The sequence below is a fragment of the Colius striatus genome, chromosome 1 (assembly GCF_028858725.1).
Source record: "Colius striatus isolate bColStr4 chromosome 1, bColStr4.1.hap1, whole genome shotgun sequence".
In the NCBI taxonomy this organism is placed as follows: domain Eukaryota; kingdom Metazoa; phylum Chordata; class Aves; order Coliiformes; family Coliidae; genus Colius; species Colius striatus.
In genome coordinates this window covers 301,497-322,461 of record NC_084759.1, presented here as the reverse complement: position 1 = coordinate 322,461, position 20,965 = coordinate 301,497, and the positions used below count along the sequence as shown (strand labels likewise).

The 20,965-nt window shown below is 46.8% G+C and overlaps 1 protein-coding gene across 1 annotated transcript; it reads left to right on the top strand.

The window, feature by feature from the left end:
* The first annotated feature begins 42 nt into the window (after positions 1–42).
* LCMT2 (leucine carboxyl methyltransferase 2) lies at positions 43–20,470 on the top strand. The gene is made up of 14 exons (XM_062020316.1): positions 43–106; positions 318–442; positions 1,374–1,455; positions 1,747–1,927; positions 4,460–4,616; positions 5,023–5,212; positions 5,611–5,718; positions 7,702–7,792; positions 11,153–11,410; positions 12,336–12,566; positions 16,225–16,322; positions 18,239–18,426; positions 18,515–18,650; positions 20,097–20,470. Exons 1-14 carry the CDS (start codon positions 71–73, stop codon positions 20,262–20,264), a joined length of 2,049 nt encoding a protein of 682 aa, XP_061876300.1. The 5' UTR covers positions 43–70; the 3' UTR covers positions 20,265–20,470.
* The last annotated feature ends 495 nt before the right edge of the window (positions 20,471–20,965 follow it).

The following is a 20,965-nucleotide window of genomic DNA, read 5'->3' as shown; positions in this document are numbered from 1 at the left end:
CCGCCCCCGCCGCGGCCCAGCGGGCGCCGCGCGCGGAGCGTCACTGAGCGCGGCGGCCGCGTCCCCGGTGATGGGAATGGGCGGCGGGCGGCCGCGCTCCGGCGCCGTGAGTGAGGCGCGGCCGGCAGCGGCGGGGCCGGGCCCAGGGCCAGCTCCGGGGGACGCGGGGAGGCGGACGCGGGCTGGGGAGGCCGGGACCTGAACGGGGCTGGGCGGCGCCGGCGGGAGCGGCCTCGGAGCCCCTCGTCCGCCTCTGCCCGGCCCCGGGCTCTCGCGCTTCTCAGCCTCGCTCCAGGGCTGTGTCCTTGTCCCGGCAGGTCCAAGGCACCGGCGGCACCAGCGCCGAGAGCAAGTGCTCGGCGGCGGCGCGGGGCTACATCCGGGACCGGTTCCTGCGGCTGCTGGCGGGGCGGCGGCGGCGGCGGGCGCCGCTTGTGCACCGGTGAGGAGCGATCGCGGAGCGGGGCCCTCGACTTAAAGTCATCGAAATGGCTGCGCATTGCCACGGGAGTGTAATTCAGGGAAAAACAAACCGCCCGAAGTACTGCTCAAGCAGAAGCTTGCCGGCCTGAGAAGGTGAATGTCGCTCAGGTCAGGGAGCAGAGCCCGTGTTGCCTTGCCGCACAACAGTGACATGCTGATCTGAATTCACAGAGGTTGCATCTTGCAGTTGTCGGCGCTGTTGTCATGAATTTTGGAACGTCCTAGATACCCAGTGATACCCCCACATCCCCGCGTGGTGTGGGAATGATAACCTGCCTGTTAAAGGGGGTGAATGGAACTGGTAAGCCTGGCAGGTTCAAGAGGCACCACTCCTGTCCCGGGTAGGCAAAGGGTCAACACTTACCAGGAGTTAGACTGATTTGGTTCCATTAATTCAAAAAACAGAGGATGAAATCCCTTTCCTGATCTCCTTCTCTTTTTTGCTCCCCTCTCCTGGCATTTGCACACACTCTCATTCATTGCATTACAAACAATAGCCCCGTGGAACTAAAGGAGTTGAATTTCATATTGTTATGGCATCAGATTTGGGGCAGGAACTCTCGTCCACCCACATTGCAGGGGAGCATCCTAACTCTCTGGATTCATACCTTTTCATCCAATGGATGCTTATTTATGCAAAAGGGAACAGGTCTAGCTGCGACTGTCTACGTGTTTTCTCTGGCTTATTGCTTACTGAACATAGGGGATCTGTATTAGTAAGCTGTAGACATGACAAAGTCATCAGATGTCTCCCAGTGCAGACCTATAAACATGGAGTTATTGGGTAAAAGCTGAGACTAAAAAAAACACCAGTATTTTGCAATGGAGGGTGCCAGTGCTGCAGAAATGATGTTCCTGGGCAGTGAGTACAACTGCATGTCGTTCCACAGGGGTTATTACATCCGCGCCCGAGCTGTGGATCACTGTGTTCAAGACTTCCTGCGGGAGACCCAAAGCCACCCAAGGACACAGGTACTTTTCTTCTGTCTGGGTGCACTGGTGGTTTCCACTTTATGTTTGTCTTCTTGGCACTGCAGTAGTTTATCAGTACATCTGTTGTGATCCTTACAGAGAATCTGGCACTCCTGTGGCTATCCACGTGTCACTTGGGCAGGAATGTCTGGGAGGGGGCAATACCTACACAAAATTCTTTTGCCTCTTGTAGGAAATGGCCTGATTTTGTCACTCATATTGGTGATAACTGAATATCTTTCACAGCCAGGTGGTCAGGATGCAGCTAGGGTCTGACACTTTTCTCTGCAGATCCTGTCTTTAGGTGCTGGCTTGGACTCCTTATACTTCCGTTTGAAGGATGTAGGTCTTTTGCATCACACCGTGGTGTATGAGGTGGATTTCCCAAATGTGGCGTGCCAAAAAGCTGCTCTCATCAAAACAATGAAGGAGTTGTCAGCAATGGTGGGAGATACTGGAGGAGAGCAATCAGGTATGATAGTTATAGAAGGTTTTCTAGGTACTAAATGTTTAGGAGAAGCAAACATAGCTTCAGTCTTTAAAAGATGAGATACGATGGTAGAGGAACTGTGAAGCTGTAGACGAGAAGCATGTTCACTTTCTGGCAAAAGCTGGAACAAATCAATCATTTGTAAGCATTGGGAGACAGAAAGAAAATGTATAGCTGGCAGAATGGATTCGTCAGGAGCAGGTTATATCAAACCAAGTTCAGTTTGTGTTATAGTTTCTGAAGTACTGTGTCCAGCTCTAGGCTCACTAGTACATAGATAGTGGCAAACTGCAGTGAGAGGTGATGGGAGTGATGAAGTGGTGGAACATATGACACAGGAGGGAGCAGCCTGAGAGAACTGGGTTTGTTCAGCCTTGAGAAGAGGGAGTGAGCGAGGTGGCTCTTACTGCAGTCTTCAGCTGTTACAGGACAGTGTAGAAAAAAATGGAGCCAGACTTTTTTTGCAGGCACAAAGAAAACATTCAAGTGTCAATGGTTGCAAGTTGCAACAGAGGAAATTCCAGTTACATATAGTGAAAATATAGTTGTCTTCTTTTTCCCTGCCATGTGAGCAGTTAAAAATAGGAACTGATGGCCCAGAAAGGTGGTGGAATCTCCAGCCTTGGAGACAGTTAGAGCTTGACTGAACAAAGCCTTAAGCAACCTGATACAGGTAACTGCAGTGAGCAAGGAGTTTGACTAGAGGACCTTCCAAAGCCCCTTTCAACCTAAATTATTCTGCAGTTTAAGGTCTTTATGGGTAGGAGAGAAGGAGGAGAGACTTGGGTGTCCTGACTGTAATAAACCGTCAGTTGTTGATGTTACATGGGTTTATTTTCCATCTCCAAGGCAGGAAAAAATTGAGCCTTATGAAAGTACTGTATAATATAAGCAGAGCTGAAAGGATTTTTATGGCAGCTAAGTGCTAAGGGACAGTTCAGTGGCAAAATGAAGGAGTGTATAGTCTGGGCTTCACTAGAAGTTTCTCCTGTGCCTGATTTCCTTCAAGGTTTCCACTAATGTTCTAGATGTTATGCTGCAGAAGGTGAAAATGTAATAAGCCATCAGGAAACAGGAAGAGTAGGATTTTGACCCAAGTACATGAGTGATCTGGAAAATGTGGAATGAAGTACAGCGAGGACACACGTCAGTCAGCTGCTACGTTTGGGCTGTAATAGTCAATTCAAATATAAATGGAAGACAGCTACAGAGCCAGGTGCAGAGCACAAGTCCCTGGCTCCCGTGAGCAGTTGAACAAGTCTTAGTGAGTAGCTCTTCCATGAGCTTGTTCAGTTTCCTCTTGAATCAGTTTGCTTTTATAATGTTGGCAGCGTCTTGTGGCCAAAAAAAAATTCTGTCCATACTAATCAAGTACTTCAACTGAAAAGGAGATGTCACAATAGCTGGGAATACCCTATTCACTGTGTCCAGAGGGCAGGAAGGGACAGACAAGTCAGAAGTTAACAGGGAACACTGGGATGGGTTTCTGAAGAAGGCCATTTTGCCTCCAGTAGCAAATGCCTTAGAGACAGTTCTCAGGAGGGATGCAGTTGTTGGACTGGTACAGAGACAAAGAGCAGGTAGTTCCTAAAGGTACTTTACAGTTCGCTTTGGATTTGATTTGGTTTTGGTTGAAACGTCAGCATGCCATAGATAAGGGTATTTTTATGGAGTACAGAGGGATGCCAGGGTAATGCTGGCAATTCATGAATGGAAACTGACTTCTGAGAATGGCAATCTATGAGGCTGGTCCTGGTATTTGCAGAGGCCTGGCAACACACTGCTTCGGGATTCAGGATTAATGAAGCTGGAACACAAAGAGTTCTATTTAAACATGAGAAAGAGCTATTTGTCTGTGAGGTGAGGAAGCCCTGGCACAGGCTGCCCAGGGGCGTTGTGGAGGCTCCTTCCTTGGAGGGCTTCAAGACCCGCCTGGACATGTTCCTATGTGACCTGATCTAGGTGACCCTGCTTCTGCAGGGGGGTTGGACTGGATGATCTCTAAAGGTCCCTTCCAAGCCCACCATGCTGTGACTCTGTGATTTGTTGTCATTTTACAGAAATTAAATCTATTTAAAAAAAACACAACCCCCAAAAAACTTGGGCATGGTTCAAATTCTATCAAGGCAGTGGTACTTTCTTAGCCTAAACTGAAAGGTCTACAGATGAGAAGCTTGAAGATTTGGTTCTGAGTTACAGTGATGCTGTAAAGGTTTTGTTGAAGTAAATACAATAAAGTTTTGTTGTTACAGTAAACGTGATCATTCCAGGAGAACTCTGTAGGGGAATTTTGCGTTAGGAATAATGGAGTTTTAGATCTGCATTTAATGGATTGTTTATTGACACTATCTCTTGGTGATTCATTTAGTGGTAGGGCTTTTCTTGCACGTCCCAAAGAAATTGAGTTGACGGGCACAGCCTTGTGAGCCTTTGGGGTTGATTTTTCTGTTTGTTCCTTTTGGTCTTAGTGTTGCATCAGTGCTGTAGTGAGAGTGTGTCATTTTTGTCTCCCAGGAGCCATTACCTTTTCTGGAAAGGACTATAAATTGCTGGGGGTGGATTTGTCAGAGCTGTCTGAGCTGGAGAGAGCCCTGGAGGAGGCAGGACTGGCCAGTGAAATCCCCACCCTTTTCATAGCAGAGGTGGTGCTCACCTACATGGAGAACAGCAGGTCAGTTGAGTTACCCCTTGCTAGCTAGGTGGTGAAATGAAAAGAAGGAGCTTCTCTGTGCATACTCTGTTCCTGGGGCTGGGAGACCTGCTGTCTTACGAGTAAAGACACAGGAATTCTGTGGCAGTCCCAGCCAACTCCTTCCATTGTAATGAGGTCCACATGACATCCTAAAAGGGAAGGAAAAAGAAGAAAAACCTTGTTTTTGAGTTTTTTGTTCTTCTCATCCCCTGAACTCTCAGCACAGACCAAGGAGGAGATGTTGGTACATGCACAGTACAGGATTCTATTTTGTGCATCACCTCTGCCAGGATGCCTTGACAGCATGCTTTGTGGTGTTTCAGGAAGATATGTTCTGAGGTGGGCCCTCACTTATCCAATTTCTTCTGCACAATCTGCCTGACAGGTCAGATGCCTTGATTCAGTGGGCAGCAGAGCACTTCTCTCAGGCATGCTTTCTGCTGTATGAGCAGATGCACCCAGAGGACGCCTTTGGACGTGTCATGCAGCAGCATTTCAGCCAGCTGAATACTGCTCTCCGTTCTTTGGCACAGTACCCTGACTGTGAGGCACAGCAGAGGCGCTTTTTGGAAAAGGTGAGTACCTGCATCTCTGTGGCACAGATGAAGCAGGAGTTACCTGGGAAAGATTGTAGCATGCAATAATTCTGAAGTCGTGGGCTGTGGGTTGAAGTGAAGAGGGCCAAGGCTGAGACACTGCCTTCTCTAGTAGCATGACTATTCATTTGAAGGTCCTTCCAGCTTGCTTTTTGATGTGAAATTAAGGCGTGATGGGTTCCTCTGAGACTTTTGGTACAGTAAATTAAATTCTTAAGAGCTTTACATATAAGAGATCTATTCTCACCAGATTCTGGGCCGCTGCTCCAGTTAGACAATTGTAATGGCTCATGCAGGTCTTTAGGGTCTTTGTTCTCTTGCAGGAAGTGAATCTCTGTCCTTCCAGAGGTAATCATTTTGAGGGATTTCTGTTTTAGGGCTGGACTGAGTGCAGTATTATGGACATGAATGAGTTTTTCACCTGTTGTACTCCAGAAGATGAGCAGCAAAGAGTGCAAGCTTTGGAGCCTTTTGATGAATACGAGGTAACCCTCTTTTGTTCTGAACACCAGTGACCCGGCTTTGATGTTATAAGGTGTCCACAACTTGTTGTGGGCATGGTTCTGTATGCTGCTGAGGCATATGTGTTTGTGTAGTCAGAAAGGATATTGAATCAGACTTACTGCTGAGCTCCCAGGAAGCTTCATGTGGAGCTGGAGTTAGTAGTATTGGAAGAAGACTGTCTTTGGTGTTAGAAAAGCTTGTTCCTTCCTCAGTGAGTAGTCTCCCAGGGAGACAGTCTTAGCAGAGCAAACTAGCTGGTGGTGTAAAAGGTGTTACAGATGCTAAAAGTTTTCATGGATTCAAGAAGCAATTAATTTGATGACAGTGAGATCCACTGAGGATTACTGAATACATAAAACTAGATCTCATGTGAGGTTGCTGACTGCAGAGGGTTGGGAGCATTCCTAGGAGAAGCAGATGCACTTGTCCTGCACTCTCACTTCCGTAGGCCATTACTGTTTGTCATTGCTGGGTACAGGTTACTGTAGTTTCTGATAAGTTTTAGTCTGTGTACAGCCATTCCTGTGTTAGTGACTGAGATTTAACTATGAGTTTGCCATTTTTATGTTAAGTGCTGCCAAAGTTTGCACCTATTTGTAGTCTGGAGGGCAAGATAAATAAAAGCTACTGAGCAGCTTCAAGATAAATATCCTGTAGGATAATTACTAGAAGTTTCCCATTTGATTTTGTGGTTCTCTGTTTATAATTCTCTCTAGAAGTCTAACAGACTGCAGTACGAAAACAATTTACCGTGCTTGCATTTATTCTGCCAGCATGCAGGGCCTGCTCTGCTACATGAATGCAAAAGTGATGCCTGAAAGATGCTGGCAAATTTGCAAAGTGTTGTAGAAACGTCTGCAAGAATTACTGCAGTTGCTCATACTGTGAGAAAGTAAAGACCTTCTGTCATTTCCCTTCTAGAGAAGGTTAATGTGTACACAAGCCCAAGCTGAAAAATGTGCATAGGAGTAAGACGGGTGATAACGGAGAGTTCTACCATGAGCCTTGGAGACAAAGTAAGGTCCAGGTCTTACTGGAAACAAGCTTGATGAAATTGGAAAAGAAATGTGAAATACACAGTGCAGAGGGCAAGTTATCTTTAGATTAGTTTGCCTAGGGACAAACAGTGGGTTCTTCCATTCTCAGTATTGACATGAATTTTTGGATATCACTTTTCAAAGGATGCGTTTTTGCTTCTGGTAGAAACTGGGGTGATAATGCTCATGGTGTGGTCTCTTGTGCCTTTCAAATTCACCTTTACGCCTTTTAGTCTCATAGTTGGCTGAATATATCCCATCCCCTGGAAATAAACATGCTCAGTTCCCTAAAGTCCATAAAAGCCAGAGTGGACTCTAGCATTGCTACGGACTTCCCATAGAGTCCTCTTGCCTCTGAGTGGTTCCAAGGCCAGCCTAGAATTCATGTTTGTGTGTTACTGGCCAGTTGAGACCATGTTGCATCTTTGAACATTTGGGATTTCTTTGGAATCACGTTCCATGACCTTTAGGAAACTTTCATGTCTCCGTTTTCTGTGGTCAGAACTGGGAAGCACAAAGAAGAGCTGACTGCAAAAAGAAGAGTTCCTCATGCAATATATCATTAAGGCATGGAACTCATTGCTACAGCATGCTGCAGATTATAAGCATTTATGTGAGGTCAAAGAGCAATTGGGTAGGTTCATGGATGAGGAATCCATCAAGGATTGGTCAATATAAGACACAGCTTCTTGCTTAGAAATTTCCTGAGCTGCACATTTTGGAAGCTTGGGATGAGGAAGGTGTTTACACACTTGCCCTTTCTCAGAATCTGATTTTGGCCAAAGTTGGAAACAGTTCTAGGCCAGTTGGTGTTTGATCTGATCACCCTGGCCATTCTGAGATCCTTACAGCTGCTTGCTCTAAGATTTTGAGGGGAGTTATTTGCTTGTTTGTTTGTTTATTTTTTTTCCTTTGGACTTGCTACAGGAATGGCATCTGAAATGTTCTCATTACTTTGTCTTGACTGCATCAAAGGGGATGGAACCTTCCTGGACTCCATTGTTATCCAAAATGACAGGTACCTACTGACTAGTTTTCCTACTATTTTGTCTCATGCAGACTTCTCTGAGAGACTTTAGGAGACAGTAAAACCCTGGAAGGAACAGACGGGATGCTGCCATCTGAGTAGCTTTCTCCATTCCTCTAGCAATGGCTCTGCTGTCCATAGCAATGCCAGGGTCATCTTATGACTGATGGTTTCTGATTTAGTACAAAACAGTGATTTACCCATGTTCGATAGTAGATGCATCAGTGGTTTAACAGGATTCAGTGTCAGGGTTCATAGACTCATAGAATGGTGGGGTTGGAAGGGACCTTTAGAGATCATCTAGTCCAACCCCCCTGCAGAAGCATATTCACCTAGACCAGGCCGCATAGGAACATGTCCAGGCGGGTCTTGAAGACCTCCAAGGAAGGAGCCTCCACAACGCCCCTGGACAGCCTGTGCCAGGGCTCCCTCACCCTCACAGGGAAATAGTTTTTTCTTATGTTAAGTGGAACTTTTTGTGTTCCAGCTTCATCCCATCACCCCTTGTCCTGTTGCTGGCTACTATAGAAAAGGGGGATGCCCCAACCTCCTGACACCCACCCTTTAGACATTTATAAATGTTAATAAGATCCCCCCTCAGTCTCCTCCAGACTGAACAGCCCCAGGTCCCGCAGCCTTTCCTCACAAGGAAGATGCTCCAGTGCCCTGATCATCTTGGTGGCCCTGCGCTGGACTCTCTGCAGCAGTTCCCTGTCCCTCTTGAGAAGCTCAGAACTGGACACAGGACTCCAGTTGAGGCCTCACCAGGGCAGAGTAGAGAGGGAGAAGAACCTCCCTTGACCTGCTGGCCACACTCTTCTTGCTGCATCCCAGGATGCCATAGACCTCCTTGGCCACGAGGGCACATTGCTGGCTCATATTTAGCTTATTATCAATCAGGACTCCCAGGTGTCTCTCTGCAGAGCTGCTCTTCAGCAGTTCGACCTCCAGCCTATACTGGTGCAGGGGCTTGTTCATTCCCAGATGCAGGATTCTGCACTTAAGGGTTCACTTGATATTTTCTGCATAGAGGACAGAGTCAGGGAGACCTTCCTTTGAGCCATGAGGTTCAGGAAGGACCCTCTTGTGTTCTAAACTCCGTCTCAGAAGGGAGTTCAGATGTAGCTGGACCCAGACTTAGTCCCAAACTTGGTCAATGGTTTATGCCTAAAGGAAGCAGTGGAGTCCCTGTCCCCAGAGCAGTCCCAAAGCCATGGAGCTGTGGGTCTGAGGCACATGGGTTAGTGGGGACTGAGATTAGTGCGTTAGTGGGGGCTGAGGTTAGTGGGTTAGTAGGAGCTGAGTGACATGGGTTAGTGGGGACTGAGGCAGTGCTGGGTTAATGCTGTTCTACATCTGTAGATCTCTGAGGAATTCTATCCTCCCAGCTCCCAAAAGGTTGCCGTGCTTTACTTCCTGCGCCATCGTAGCGGTGTCCCGAAGTTTGTGCTTTGTTTTGTTATCCCCTGCAGGTGGAATTGTACATGCAGTAGTTCTTTTTCAGAAATGCTTTTAAATCTGTGTGTTGCTTTCTTTTAGATGGGAGAAAAGCCATACAGCTGGGGAAAAACCAAGACCAGGACTATGTTTCTATGATAAAAAGGACTTTGCAGCAGTAGCAGTCCAAGAAACTCCTGGTTTTGACTGCTTGCTTCCTTTTTCAGGATGGAAAACAGGGTTATTGTTAACCTGCTTCAGATCACTGGTCTTGTTCACAGAATAGCACCACAAGTAGTTTTATCTGCAAATGAAAGTTGAAGTCTGTGTTCTAGGGAACAGGAAAAGCACCTGGAAAAGAATAAGGCGGGATGGCATTCCTTAAGCCAGTAAGGCCACTGAATCTGTTGTGTTGTCTCTTGATTAGATCTGAAAAGGTGTAGTGAAAAGGAAGGTGTGTGTGGTTAAATACACTGTGTGATTGTCACTGGTCCTTATGTTAAAGCCTTGAAGGCTCCTAAACGTGTAGGAACTATCCTGAAGTTTAAGGAGAAAAAATCTTAACATTTGCTTAACTGACATTAGAATCATAGAATCACAGAATGGTGGGGTTGGAAGGGACCTTTACAGATCATCCAGTCCAACCCCCCTGCAGAAGCAGGTTCACCTACATCAGGTCACACAGGAACATGTCCAGGCGGGCCTTGAAGACCTCCAAGGAAGGAGCCTCCACAACCCCTCTGGGCATATTTTCACAGTGTTAGTCAGGAACAGGGTCTTTCTGCTGCTCTCTCTGTTGTATCTGAAACCTAACAAGAGCTTCAAATTATCCATGCTTATAAGTTTGGGGTTTTTTTTACTGGCAATGGCTAAGGGTATGCCTGAGGAGCAGCTGAGGGCCCTGGGAGTGTTCAGCCTGGAGAAGAGGAGACTGAGGGAAGACTGTCTTGCTCTCGGCAACTCCCTGACAGGAATCTGTGGCTGGGGTAGGTCGTTCTCTTCTCACAAATGGCAAGCAACAGGACAAGAGGAAACTGCCTCAAGTTGCACCAGCAGAGGTTTAGATTGGTTATTAGGAGAAATTTATCAACTGAAGAGGTTGTCCAGCAGTTATTTCTGGGTATGGTATACAAATGTGGGCCAAGAGTTGCTTCTCCTCTGCCTCATCTTCTCTTAGAACATGAGAATTAAAGTCCCTTTAATCAAGGCACTTGATTAAAACAAAGAAAATGCAGGTTCAAATATAAGATAAAAGACCAATTTGTACAATATCTAGCTAAGCTAGAGTCCTGTGTTGAAAGCTTGATTCACACTAGGGTGTACAGTATTTAGAGAGAAGATATGTAAGTAACTGAAATTATTCTCTTACAGTAGGACTATTGGAATGAACAGAGATTATTTGTCATGCTTTAAAGCTTTATTTCAGTGTTTTTATGAAGATAGGATCAAAATCTGGCAAGAAACCTTGAAATCCATCTTCCAAGCATTTGTCCTTTTCCTGCTACTCTTTGCTATTTAAGTAGCCAAATAGTGTCTCCCTCACAAAGGTGTTCTGCTCCTTTGGAAGGTACTGCAGTGGTTCTTCCTTGCTCCTCTGGATGGTACTGCAGTGATTCCTACCTCGCTACAGGAGTTTAGAACACTATAGTCTCTGAGCTAGTCTTACCTCTACCCTATTAAAGCAACCTCAGAACTGTGTCAGGAGTTGAGGGAGCAGGTAGCACAAGTGGAAAGCTGTCACAGTGCTACTTTAAACCATTACAGCTTGATTTCTAGGGCATGTCAGATGGTCTGTGCACTCTGCTTCACGTTTTTTACGTACTAAGGCTGAACAGGCTTGATTACTCTCTCAGTTAAAATGTAGTGCTTGAATCTTGTTTGTGCATAAGTTCTTTGTTTCTCTTTGGCTTACAGTTCCCTCTCGAGTTGGTTGTGTGAGGATGGCTGGAAGTATCCCTGCAGCAGTGTGTGTGGGGCACTCTGAGACTCCTGGGCTGAGACGTTATGGTCACCGCTCCGTCCTTATAAAACCCAACGTGATTCTCACCACTGGGGGCTTTGGGGAGGAGGATGGACAGCACTGCAGGATGAGACATTTCCATGTGCTGATTAAGTATGCAGGCTACTGGAAAGCTGGCTGTGTGAAAAAGCAAAATCCTGACACAAGATGGGGTGAGTTCTGATGGCAAGGGCAAGGAAGACAGTCTGTGATGACAACGAAATAACGTCTAGTGGAAAATTGATGTCACAGCATAATTAAACTGGCAGTTAAAGAGATGAAGGTTCTGAACCCTCAGTGACCAGTCCTGCACTTGCATCTTAACAACCCCATGCAACACTACAGGCTTGGGGAAGCTGGAAAGCTGCCTGGGGAAAAAGGACCTGGGAGTACTGATCAACAGCAGCTGAACATGAGCCAGCAGCTTGCCCAGGTGGGCAAGAAGGCCAAGGGCATCCTGGCTGGGCTCAGCAGTGGGGTGGCAGCAGCCCCAGGGCAGGGATTGTGCCCCTGTGCTGGGCCATGGTGAGGCTGCAGCTCCAGGGCTGTGCTCAGTGCTGGGTCCCTCACTCACTGCCACAGGGACACTGAGGGGCTGCAGCGTGGCCAGAGCCGGGCACAGAGCTGGGGAAGGGGCTGGAGCACAAGGGGCTGGGGAGGGGCTGAGGGAATGGGGGTGTTGAGCCTGGAGAAGAGGAGCCTGAGGGGACACAGCAGCACTCTCTGACACTCCCTCACAGGAGGTTGTGGCGAGGTGGGTGTTGATCTCTTTTTCCCAGGTAGCAAGTGATAGGACAAGAGGAAACATCTTAAGTTGCCCCAGAGGAGGTTTAGATTGGACATTAGAAAATGTTTTTCGTGAAAACGTTTGTCAGGTGTTGGAACAAGCTGCCCCTGGAGGTGGGGGAGTCCCCATCCCTGAAGACAGTTAAAAACGTGTAGCTGTGGTGCTGAGTGACGTGGGTCAGTGGTGGACTTGGCAGTATTAGGTTTTATGTTGGACTTGATGATCTAAAGGTCTCTTCCAAAGTAAACTGTGATTCTGTACATCTGATGGGAGGATGATGGATGTGAACCCTGCTGTTTGTGTATCTGCAGGTGAGCGGCTGTACCACACTGTGTCATGTCTCTCCAACAGTCTCGCCCTCGTAGTAGGAGGACGAACATCCCCATCAAGTGAAGGCTTGGGGATGGTGTGGCTAAAGTTCCCTGAAACCTCTAATGCCTCAGACCCAGATGACATTACAGTGGAGGTTTTAAGTGAGCAGCCTGTTGCTGAACCAGCTGCTCTGCGTTGGAGACACAGTACAACTGAAGTAACATTCAAAGGTAAAAAGGCTGTAGGTACTGCAAGTGCCTGTAGATATGCAGAGGTATAAAAAATGCCAGAACTTATGAAGTGCTTCTGCCCAGAGACTGAGGTCTAAAAGGCAAATTATCATGCTGCAGCCTTATGAATTATGTAGCACACGCAGTGCTGTTAATGTTGCTGCATCAGATTCATTTGTCTGAAGTAACAGCTTTTTGCTGAACGTTTTGGAAAAGATATGATTCTGATTGATCCATCACTGCCTTGCAGAAGCCAATTACATTTCATAAAGATTTTGTTCCAGTGGGGAATGTTTTTCCTGGGCTTAAAGACTTGAGGCTTAAACTTCATTCGAATGTATTTTTCTTACTGTCTTTAAGCAGTTCTTGTTGTGTCTTTTGTCATTGATCAAGTCCAAAAGTACTTGTGAGAGGCTTTACTAAACCTGGCAAGATGGAAAGACTGAGCAGTCTCAGACTAGTTTCCTCAGCTGAGAAACTGAATTGATGGATCCAACTGTTGAGCAGGATTTCAATTATCTGTTCCATTAATACACAGTCAATTTCCTACAGAACCTATACAATAGATACCTTGTGATAATGACTTTATTATAAATGAGCTGCAGTCTTGTTAGTTTCCTAGATGCAGGACAGAATAAAAACCTATGTGTGATTGTATAGTGCCCCAAAAAGCTCGCAGTGCATTTTTGAATGTGCTACAATATGTACTTGCAGCTGCATTTGGGTTGGCTCCCCTCTCACACCTACCCATAAATGAAGAGACTGGTTTTCAGCTGTTGTTTAGGGTGCAAGATGTGGTCAGACAGGCATACTGACCAGTAACCTCTTTACATGTCACTATTCCTTTTTCAGCTTTTAATCCCCCTGTTTTCCTGTGTTTATGCCTCTCCAGATGACCTAAATCCATCCCTTTTCCTGCCTCTGGTTCCTCTCAGGAGCATCCCATAATAAGTCTTATGCTTTTCTCCTGCTTCTTACCGCTAGGCAGTACTGCCTCAAAAGTGCTCCAGGGAGTTGCTCTTATTTGCTCCTTTAGATGGGTTTCACAGCTGGACAACGGGGCTGACAGTTCTCCTAAGAACAGGACAGATTGTCTGGTTCTGTAAGCACGTAACTGGAGTTCTGCTGCCTGCACACCTGCCACTTCCTCTCTGTGCTCCTTCTGTGCATGAGGAAGTAATCCTTTTACAGCTCAGTTGTTCCCCTGGCATGAGTCTGGAAGTAGCTAAGGCAGGATATTATTTGGGTTCTCCCACTCCGTTTTGCCTCTCTACTCCTCTGTGGGTGTGCAGGTGAGCTTTTTAGCTCATGACCTTGCAGTGCGAGCAGATGAGGCTTTGTAACGATAACCAGATGTTTAAAAGAACAGCAAATGTTACAAATTCTTAGCATTAAGGATTACTTACAGAGGAACAGAAGCCAGAGTGGAGAACACTGTTCTGCTGTTATGCAAATCATAGAATCACGGGACGGGTTGGGTTGGGTTGGGTTGGGTTGGAAGGGTCTCATTCCAACCCCTCAGCCATGGGCAGGGACACCTTCCCCCAGCCCAGTCTGCTCCCAGCCCCATCCAACCTGTCCTGGGACACTGCCAGGGCTGGGGCAGCCACAGCCTCTCTGGGCAGCCTGTGCCAGCGCCTCAGCACCCTTATAGTAAACAAATTCTCCCTGATATGCAATCTAAATCTCTTTTAATTTAAAACCACTACCCCTTGTCCAGTCCCTACAGGCCCTGGTAAAACATCTCTGTGTCTTACTTACAGGCCCTTTCTAAATATTGAAAGGCTGCAGTAAGGCCTCCCTGAAGCTGTCTTTTCTACAGGCTAGACAACCCACACTCCTTCAGACTTTTGGTATAGGACAAGTGTTCCATACTTGTAATCATTTCTGTGGAGTTCCTCTGAAAATCCAGATGTGGTGGGGAGGGGCTGAGGGAATGGGGGTGTAGAGTCTGGAGAAGAGGAGCCTGAGGGGACACAGCAGCACTCTCTGACACTCCCTCACAGCAGCCTGCAGGGAGCTGGGGGTCAGGCTCTGCTCCCCAGTAATGAACAGGACAAGAGGAAAGGGGCTCCATTTGCCCTAGGAGAGGTTGAGGTTGGAGCTGAGGCAGAACTGTTTCCCTGAGAGGGATGTCAGCCCCTGTGCCAGGCTGCCCAGGGAGCTGGGGCAGTGCCCAGCCCTGGAGGGATCCCAAAGCCCTGGGGTGAGGTGCTGAGGGCTGTGGCTCGGTGGTGGCTGTGGCAGGGGGAGCTCAGGGCTGGGCTCCAGCAGCTTCAGGGGCTTTAACAACCCAAATGATTGTCTGATAATATTTTCATTCTAGAGCATTGTGGAGCAGGATCCTTAGCTGTTTATCCAGGAGAAGTGCCTCAGAAAATGTGTTGCTCTTCTAGGAACAATTGAGAAATATCCAATAGTTCTGAACAAGTGAAGAGTTCAGCCGTGCAGTGGCAGGCTGAAGGTTGGTTTGGTAAAAGATATGGATCATAAGGTGCCAAAACTTCAGCAGTTGTTAGCAATTCATTGGTGGCTCTTGGTGGAATTCAGGAGGAGAAAGCTGTCCCTTCTTAAGCTGTGTCATTCTCCACTGGCTGGCAGGGAGCTCCTGAAGGGAAATAACCAGGGGAATTGTTAAACAGTTTGCATGGTTCCAATTGTTAGTCTAGTCTGGAGCATACTTGGAATTTGTGGAGCAGTGTTTAATTAACACCCTAATGTAGCTTAGAGTTCAGCCTTGGAGTCAGAATTGTATATCAAAGAGTCAAATGCTAAATGGGTAGATAAAATTTTATAATAATACAGTGGGTTTTGTCGTTATCAGACTGTAGTGTATTGGTTTTGCCTTGTAGCTGAAGTGAGGGACCAACACTTGTGTTATTTGTATAGCTGAGAAGGAAAAGTGCAGTTAATGTATATCCTTGACATCCACCCAAAGTACTTTTGTCTCTTTTGTACCTCCTTGTAGAGGCTTCTTCACATTAAACCGTACACAACTTATCATCATCTCCCTCTGTATGAGGATTTGTCCATCTTCGTGGGATAAGTAGATTGTATTGCTATGATTTATGTGCTTTGGGTTTTCCAGTTTTATTAGTTCTACAGATGTAATCTTTCTGATGCCTAAATTTTCATTCCCCAAGACCAGTAAGTGTGCTAAAATACACATTTTTTACTTTTGATTTTGAGACCATAGTGTGTGATTTCCATTCAGGCCTTAAACATCAGAAACTACGTAAGTGGATGATGGGGGTCTTTTGAAGACCACAAACATGAAGAATACAACTCCTTAGTAAAAATTCTTATCCTTCTCAGGGACATGGTTTAGTGGTGGGCCTGGCAGTGTGAGGTTAGTGGTTGGACCTGATGACCTTAAAGGTCTTTTCCAACTGAAACGATTCTGTACTTTCTTGTGCCTTGTAAAAGATCTGCAAACGAGTAATTTTGTATCTGGGAAACATTTTTTTGCATTTATTGGTAAAGTCTGGGAGTATTCATCAGGTTGTAGGTTGTCTTCATGTAAATAGTGTATAAAACTTCTGCCTCACTGCATTAATCTCTGTCTCTGGTCAGCTCCCCTTCTGTGTAAACAGCAATTTTGCTTTTGTGACATACCCAGTTCTAACTTCTCTTTTCACCTGCTTCTCTTTTTCCATAGGTGAGAAGTACCTGTTTCTGTATGGTGGACGCTCTGCTGTGGAACCTGTACTAGGGGACTGGTATTTCCTGCACGCTCAAGGACTTTCCTGCGCTATGGTAAGAACTTCAGGGGGCCCTAGGGAGTAGAAATTGCCTTCATAGGTGTTGTATTGGAAGCTCAACCAGATGACAGTGGTATTACCATATTGAAGCAGGTGGCAGTGATTAAAGTTAGAGCTAACTTCTAAACACCTTGCTATTTAGAGAGAGTTCAGTGCAGAGATGATGGAGTGGAGCATCTGCCTTGTGCTGAAAGGCTGAGGGAGCTGGGGCTCTGCAGCTTGGAGGAGACTGAGAGGTGACCTCATTCATGGTTACAAACCCATCAAGGGTGGGTGTCAGGAGGATGGAGCCAGGCTGTGCCCAGTGATGGCCAGTGATAGGACAAGGGGCAACAAGGACAAGCTGGAACATCAGAGGTTCCAAAGAAACACAAGGACAAACTTGTTCCCTGCTGAGGTGAGGGAGCACTGGCAGAGGCTGCCCAGATGGGTTGTGGAGTCTCCTCTGGAGACATTCAAACCCAGCTGGATGAGTTCCTGTGTGACCTACTCCAGCTGGTGCTACTCTGGCAGGGGGTTGCACTGGATAACTTTTCGAGGTCCCTTCCAACCCTTAGGATTCAGTGATTCTCTGAATACAGTCTTCTCAGAATAGTTGAGATTGGAAGGGGCATCTGGAGATCATCTAGTCCAGCACCGTTTCTTAAGATAGATGTAACTAGAACAGGTTGCTTAGGATATTGTCCAACTGGGTCTTGATTGTCTCCAAAGATGGAGACTCCACAACCACCATGTGGAAGAGATACTTGTGGAAAAACAAATGGCAGTTTAATATAAAGATAGGCCAAGCTTTTAAAATATTAAACAGCTGCATTAAGCTAAATGTGAGTAAGCAATATCACACTGTTGTGGAAGGGCCTAAGTTCCTATGTGACCTGATCTAGATGGACCTGCTTCTGCAGGGCGGTTGGACTGGATGATCTCTAAAGGTCCCTTCCAACCCCTATCATTCTATGAGTCTATGATATGTAACCAAGAGTGTAACCTGTAGTGGATAGGATGCAGTAGAGGTCTGCAATGAGAATGACCAGACCTTAGCAGGGTTTTTGAAGAGCTTATAGCTGTTGAGTCTGGAGAAGATTCAAGATAGAGTAAGCCTTCAAATATGTAAGATGTAGCTGCAGAGAGGACAAACAAATTGTTCTCCATTTTCACTTTGAGTAGTACAAGGAAACTATAGAAAGGGTAACTTCAACTGAACACCACAAGCAGCTCTTAATTGTGAGGAGAGTGAAGTGCTGCAATAGACTGCCTAAAGAGGTGAGGAGCTCTTGTCACTTCAGACTTCCAGAAACTATTAAATAACCACCTCTCCAGGTGATAATGTAGTTGAATTTGCTTTAAGAGGAAGGGGATGGACCAGAAATTCTCTCTTCTGCTTGTTTACTGTCATATTCTTTTAAACTTATCACCTTACATTTTTCCTTCACTGCTTACACTAAAGGTTTTGCTTCTGCATGCCAGTTCTGCTGCTCAGCATTTTGTCTTCCTCTGGTCACCTGCTTTGCTGGTCACTGTGTCAGTCCACATGTTTGTAACTTGCGGTTCTCAAGTGCATCCCCTGAGCAGAGAGCAGCATGTAAGAATGCAGATAAAGTTACCTCTAATAAATGTGCAGAAATAAAGCTCTCTAAAGACTGAACTGTGAAATATACTGAGGGACAGAGAAATATTGCAGAGAATGTAAATGGAAACACTTCTACTTGGCCATCCCAAGAAGAATGTGTGTAGATTGGGATTTTGTGATTGACCCCTATCCTGCCTTCTCTGTCCCCTCCAATTCCTATCCTAAGGCAAGAAAGAATGTTATATCCCACAGGACATGGCAGTAGGCAGAGATCATTTCAGAACCTGGGCACGAGGAGGACACTTGGTGTGGTGAACTTGAGCTTTGGGCTTATGTTTTCCCAGATTCCCGTTGAGGGTCCAGTACCAGAAAGCCGCCACTCTCACAGTGCCTGTGGCTGGAAAGGAGGAGTGCTGATTGCAGGAGGTCTGGGAGCAGCTGAACAGCCCTTAGGCTCAGTTTTCTTCCTGAGGGAGTTCGAACGTGGCTTCCAGTGGCAGCCACTAGAGACGTACCCTCCTCTCATCCCAAGGTAAGCAGAAGGCACTCAGCAGTGAATCTTTGGCCTGTTTCTGCCTGCCTCTCTTATGAAGGAGTTCAGTCTCATTTTTAACTCACAGGTATTCACATACTGCACATGTGCATGATGGAAAACTTCTGCTTGTTGGTGGAGTGTGGTTTCACTCGTCCTCTGTGCCAGGCATCACCATCCTTGACTTAGTGACTGGTCTCTGCTTGGACTATGCGATTAATGTGGTAAGTACTGGCATTTTTCTTTCAGGGTAAACAGCACTGTGTGGAGTGTGTACATTTAGGGCTGTTACCTAAATATTCAGGGCTAGGTACAAGGTAGACATTTTTCAACAAAGGTGGTGGAACACTGAAGAGATTGCCCAGAGAGGCTGTAGATGCCCTGTCCCTGGACACATTCAAGGTTGGATGGGGCTCTAGTTGCAGGTGTCCCTGCTGGTTGCAGACCAGGTGATTTTAAAGGTCCCTTCTAACCCAAACCATTCTGTGATCCCATGAGAAAGCTTCTGTTGCTTGACAGGTTTTTATTTACCTTTCATGTAAAGAAACAAGTTTATTTTGATATCAGTACCTATGGATGCTGTCCTTGGTGAAACTGGGATTTGTGACTAGTCTGTTGTCTGTAACAGGCAGTATGTGAGCATCTGACTGACCCTGCAACATTTTCCTGAGGATGGAGAGCATGAAGTGTGCTTAAATGGAGCTTAATTTTTTAACTTGCTCTTTATAGCAGCCGTTATAAGTGAGGTAGTATCACAGAATCATTTGGGTTGGAAAAGGCCCTGCAGTTGCTGGGGTCCAACCCTCCCCTCACCCTGCCGCAGCCACCGCTGACCCCTGGCCCTCAGCACCTCAGCTCCACGGCTTTGGAATCTCTCCAGGGCTGGGCACTCCCCCAGCTCCCTGGGCAGCCTGGCACAGGGGCTGACACCCCTCTGAGTGAAACTTCTGCCTCAGCTCCAGTCTCAACCTCCACTATCCATTAACCTTTCCTCAAGAATATAAAAGCTGCCTTCTGCCTGGAGCATTTTACAAAGGAAGCCTCTACAACCTGTCCTCTTCAGATTCCAGCAGTCCCAACAAATTAATTACTTTCAACATTCTTTCAACAAATGAAAGAGTGGTCTTGTTACTGCTATATTCTGTTATCTGCAACAAGTGTGTCTCCAGGGTTCACTTTCCTGACCTTCTGAATGTTGGTTATAAATCGGATGTTTCTTGGACCTCAGATGTAGAACTATGTACTTTAGGCTGTCTGCTTTGTGGAGGGGAGGGCATGACTCTTCATTGCTGCTTCTGATAAGAGCTAGGAGACATGAAAAGCAGCTGGGAGGCTGAAACAAGTAACCTCTGGAACTCCTTGCCATAGGATGTGAATGACAAGGTGCCTGGCTGTGTTCTTGGAAGGAAAAAACATGAAGTACATTTAAAAAAAACACTGAACTTCAAGTTGTTGGGTGTGTGGAGAATACCAGAGGAGTATGCCATGGTTTCCTTTGTCCTGTGTTCCCTGGCTATTTTTGGCAACCGTGCTGGGTATTATAGTGGCCTAAATGGCCCCAGATAGGACCCAATGTGGCTTTCTAATGAAGGTACCATATGAAATATCTCCATCATTGTATGAGGTACACATGTGTTGAAGTCCTGTATGTTCAAAATCTCCCTTTTTAGGAGCATCTGGAGTGGCCATTAATGCTACATAATCATAGCAGTGTCCTTCTGCCAGATGAGGAGGAGTTGTTGCTTATTGGTGGTGGTGGGAACTGCTTCTCCTTTGGGACACACCTGAACCAAGAGCCGGTCTCATTGAGCCTCAGTGACATCCTGACCAGCGACTGATTGGGACCAGCCAGGGCTGGGCCGTGGTGCTGCACTGCAGTGAGACATCTGCTCACTTGCAGGAGCAAGAGCAGCAAAGTGCTTCCACAAAGGTTTTGTACCAGAATGCATTTGTCAGGTGGGATTAGGGGGCACAGTTGTGACAAGGGCTTGCATACCCCATCTGTCTTCTTTTTTGTACTGCTTTTTGTGTTGCTGTAAGTAAAGTACCTCAGAAACAGCTCTGTGGTGGCAGCAGGAGTCCTCAGGGGTGCAGCGAGGAGCAGTGCTGTGTTCAGAGGGTCGTGTGTCTGGTGGAGGGAGATGCTGGGCAGGGGACTGGTGCTTGTCCCAGGCAAAGACCACTGTGTGGAAGTCTCTTTCCAAGTCCACCTTCAGGCCTGTGCATGCATGTGCCTGTTTGTTCTCTCCCTGCAGTGGGTATGAAGTTGTCCTTGTCCTGCCCACAGCCATGGGACGGCACCCTCAGCATCTTGCTTTTGGTTGGGTGTGTGGTAATGGGGATCCTTCCCCTCCCTAAACACTCTGTTGAACGAAAGGCTGTGGAGCTGCCGTGCCTCCTTGCTCCCAGCCAGAGCCAGCTGGCAGCTCAATCCCAGTTCCCAAAGGCTGGGAACCCATCGGAGATGAAACTGCCAAGTCCCTGCCCTGCTCTGTCCTTGCATTTGCCCAAAGGGCTGCCAAGTGTCCCCCCCGGGGCA

Coding starts and splice junctions, on each gene's coding strand:
- LCMT2 (XM_062020316.1), top strand. CDS start 71: ATGGGAATGGGCGGCGGGCGGCCGCGCTCCGGCGCC. Junction 1,456..1,746: donor AAAGCCACCCAAGGACACAG/GTACTTTTCTTC, acceptor TTTTCTCTGCAG/ATCCTGTCTTTAGGTGCTGG. Junction 5,213..5,610: donor AGAGGCGCTTTTTGGAAAAG/GTGAGTACCTGC, acceptor TTTCTGTTTTAG/GGCTGGACTGAGTGCAGTAT.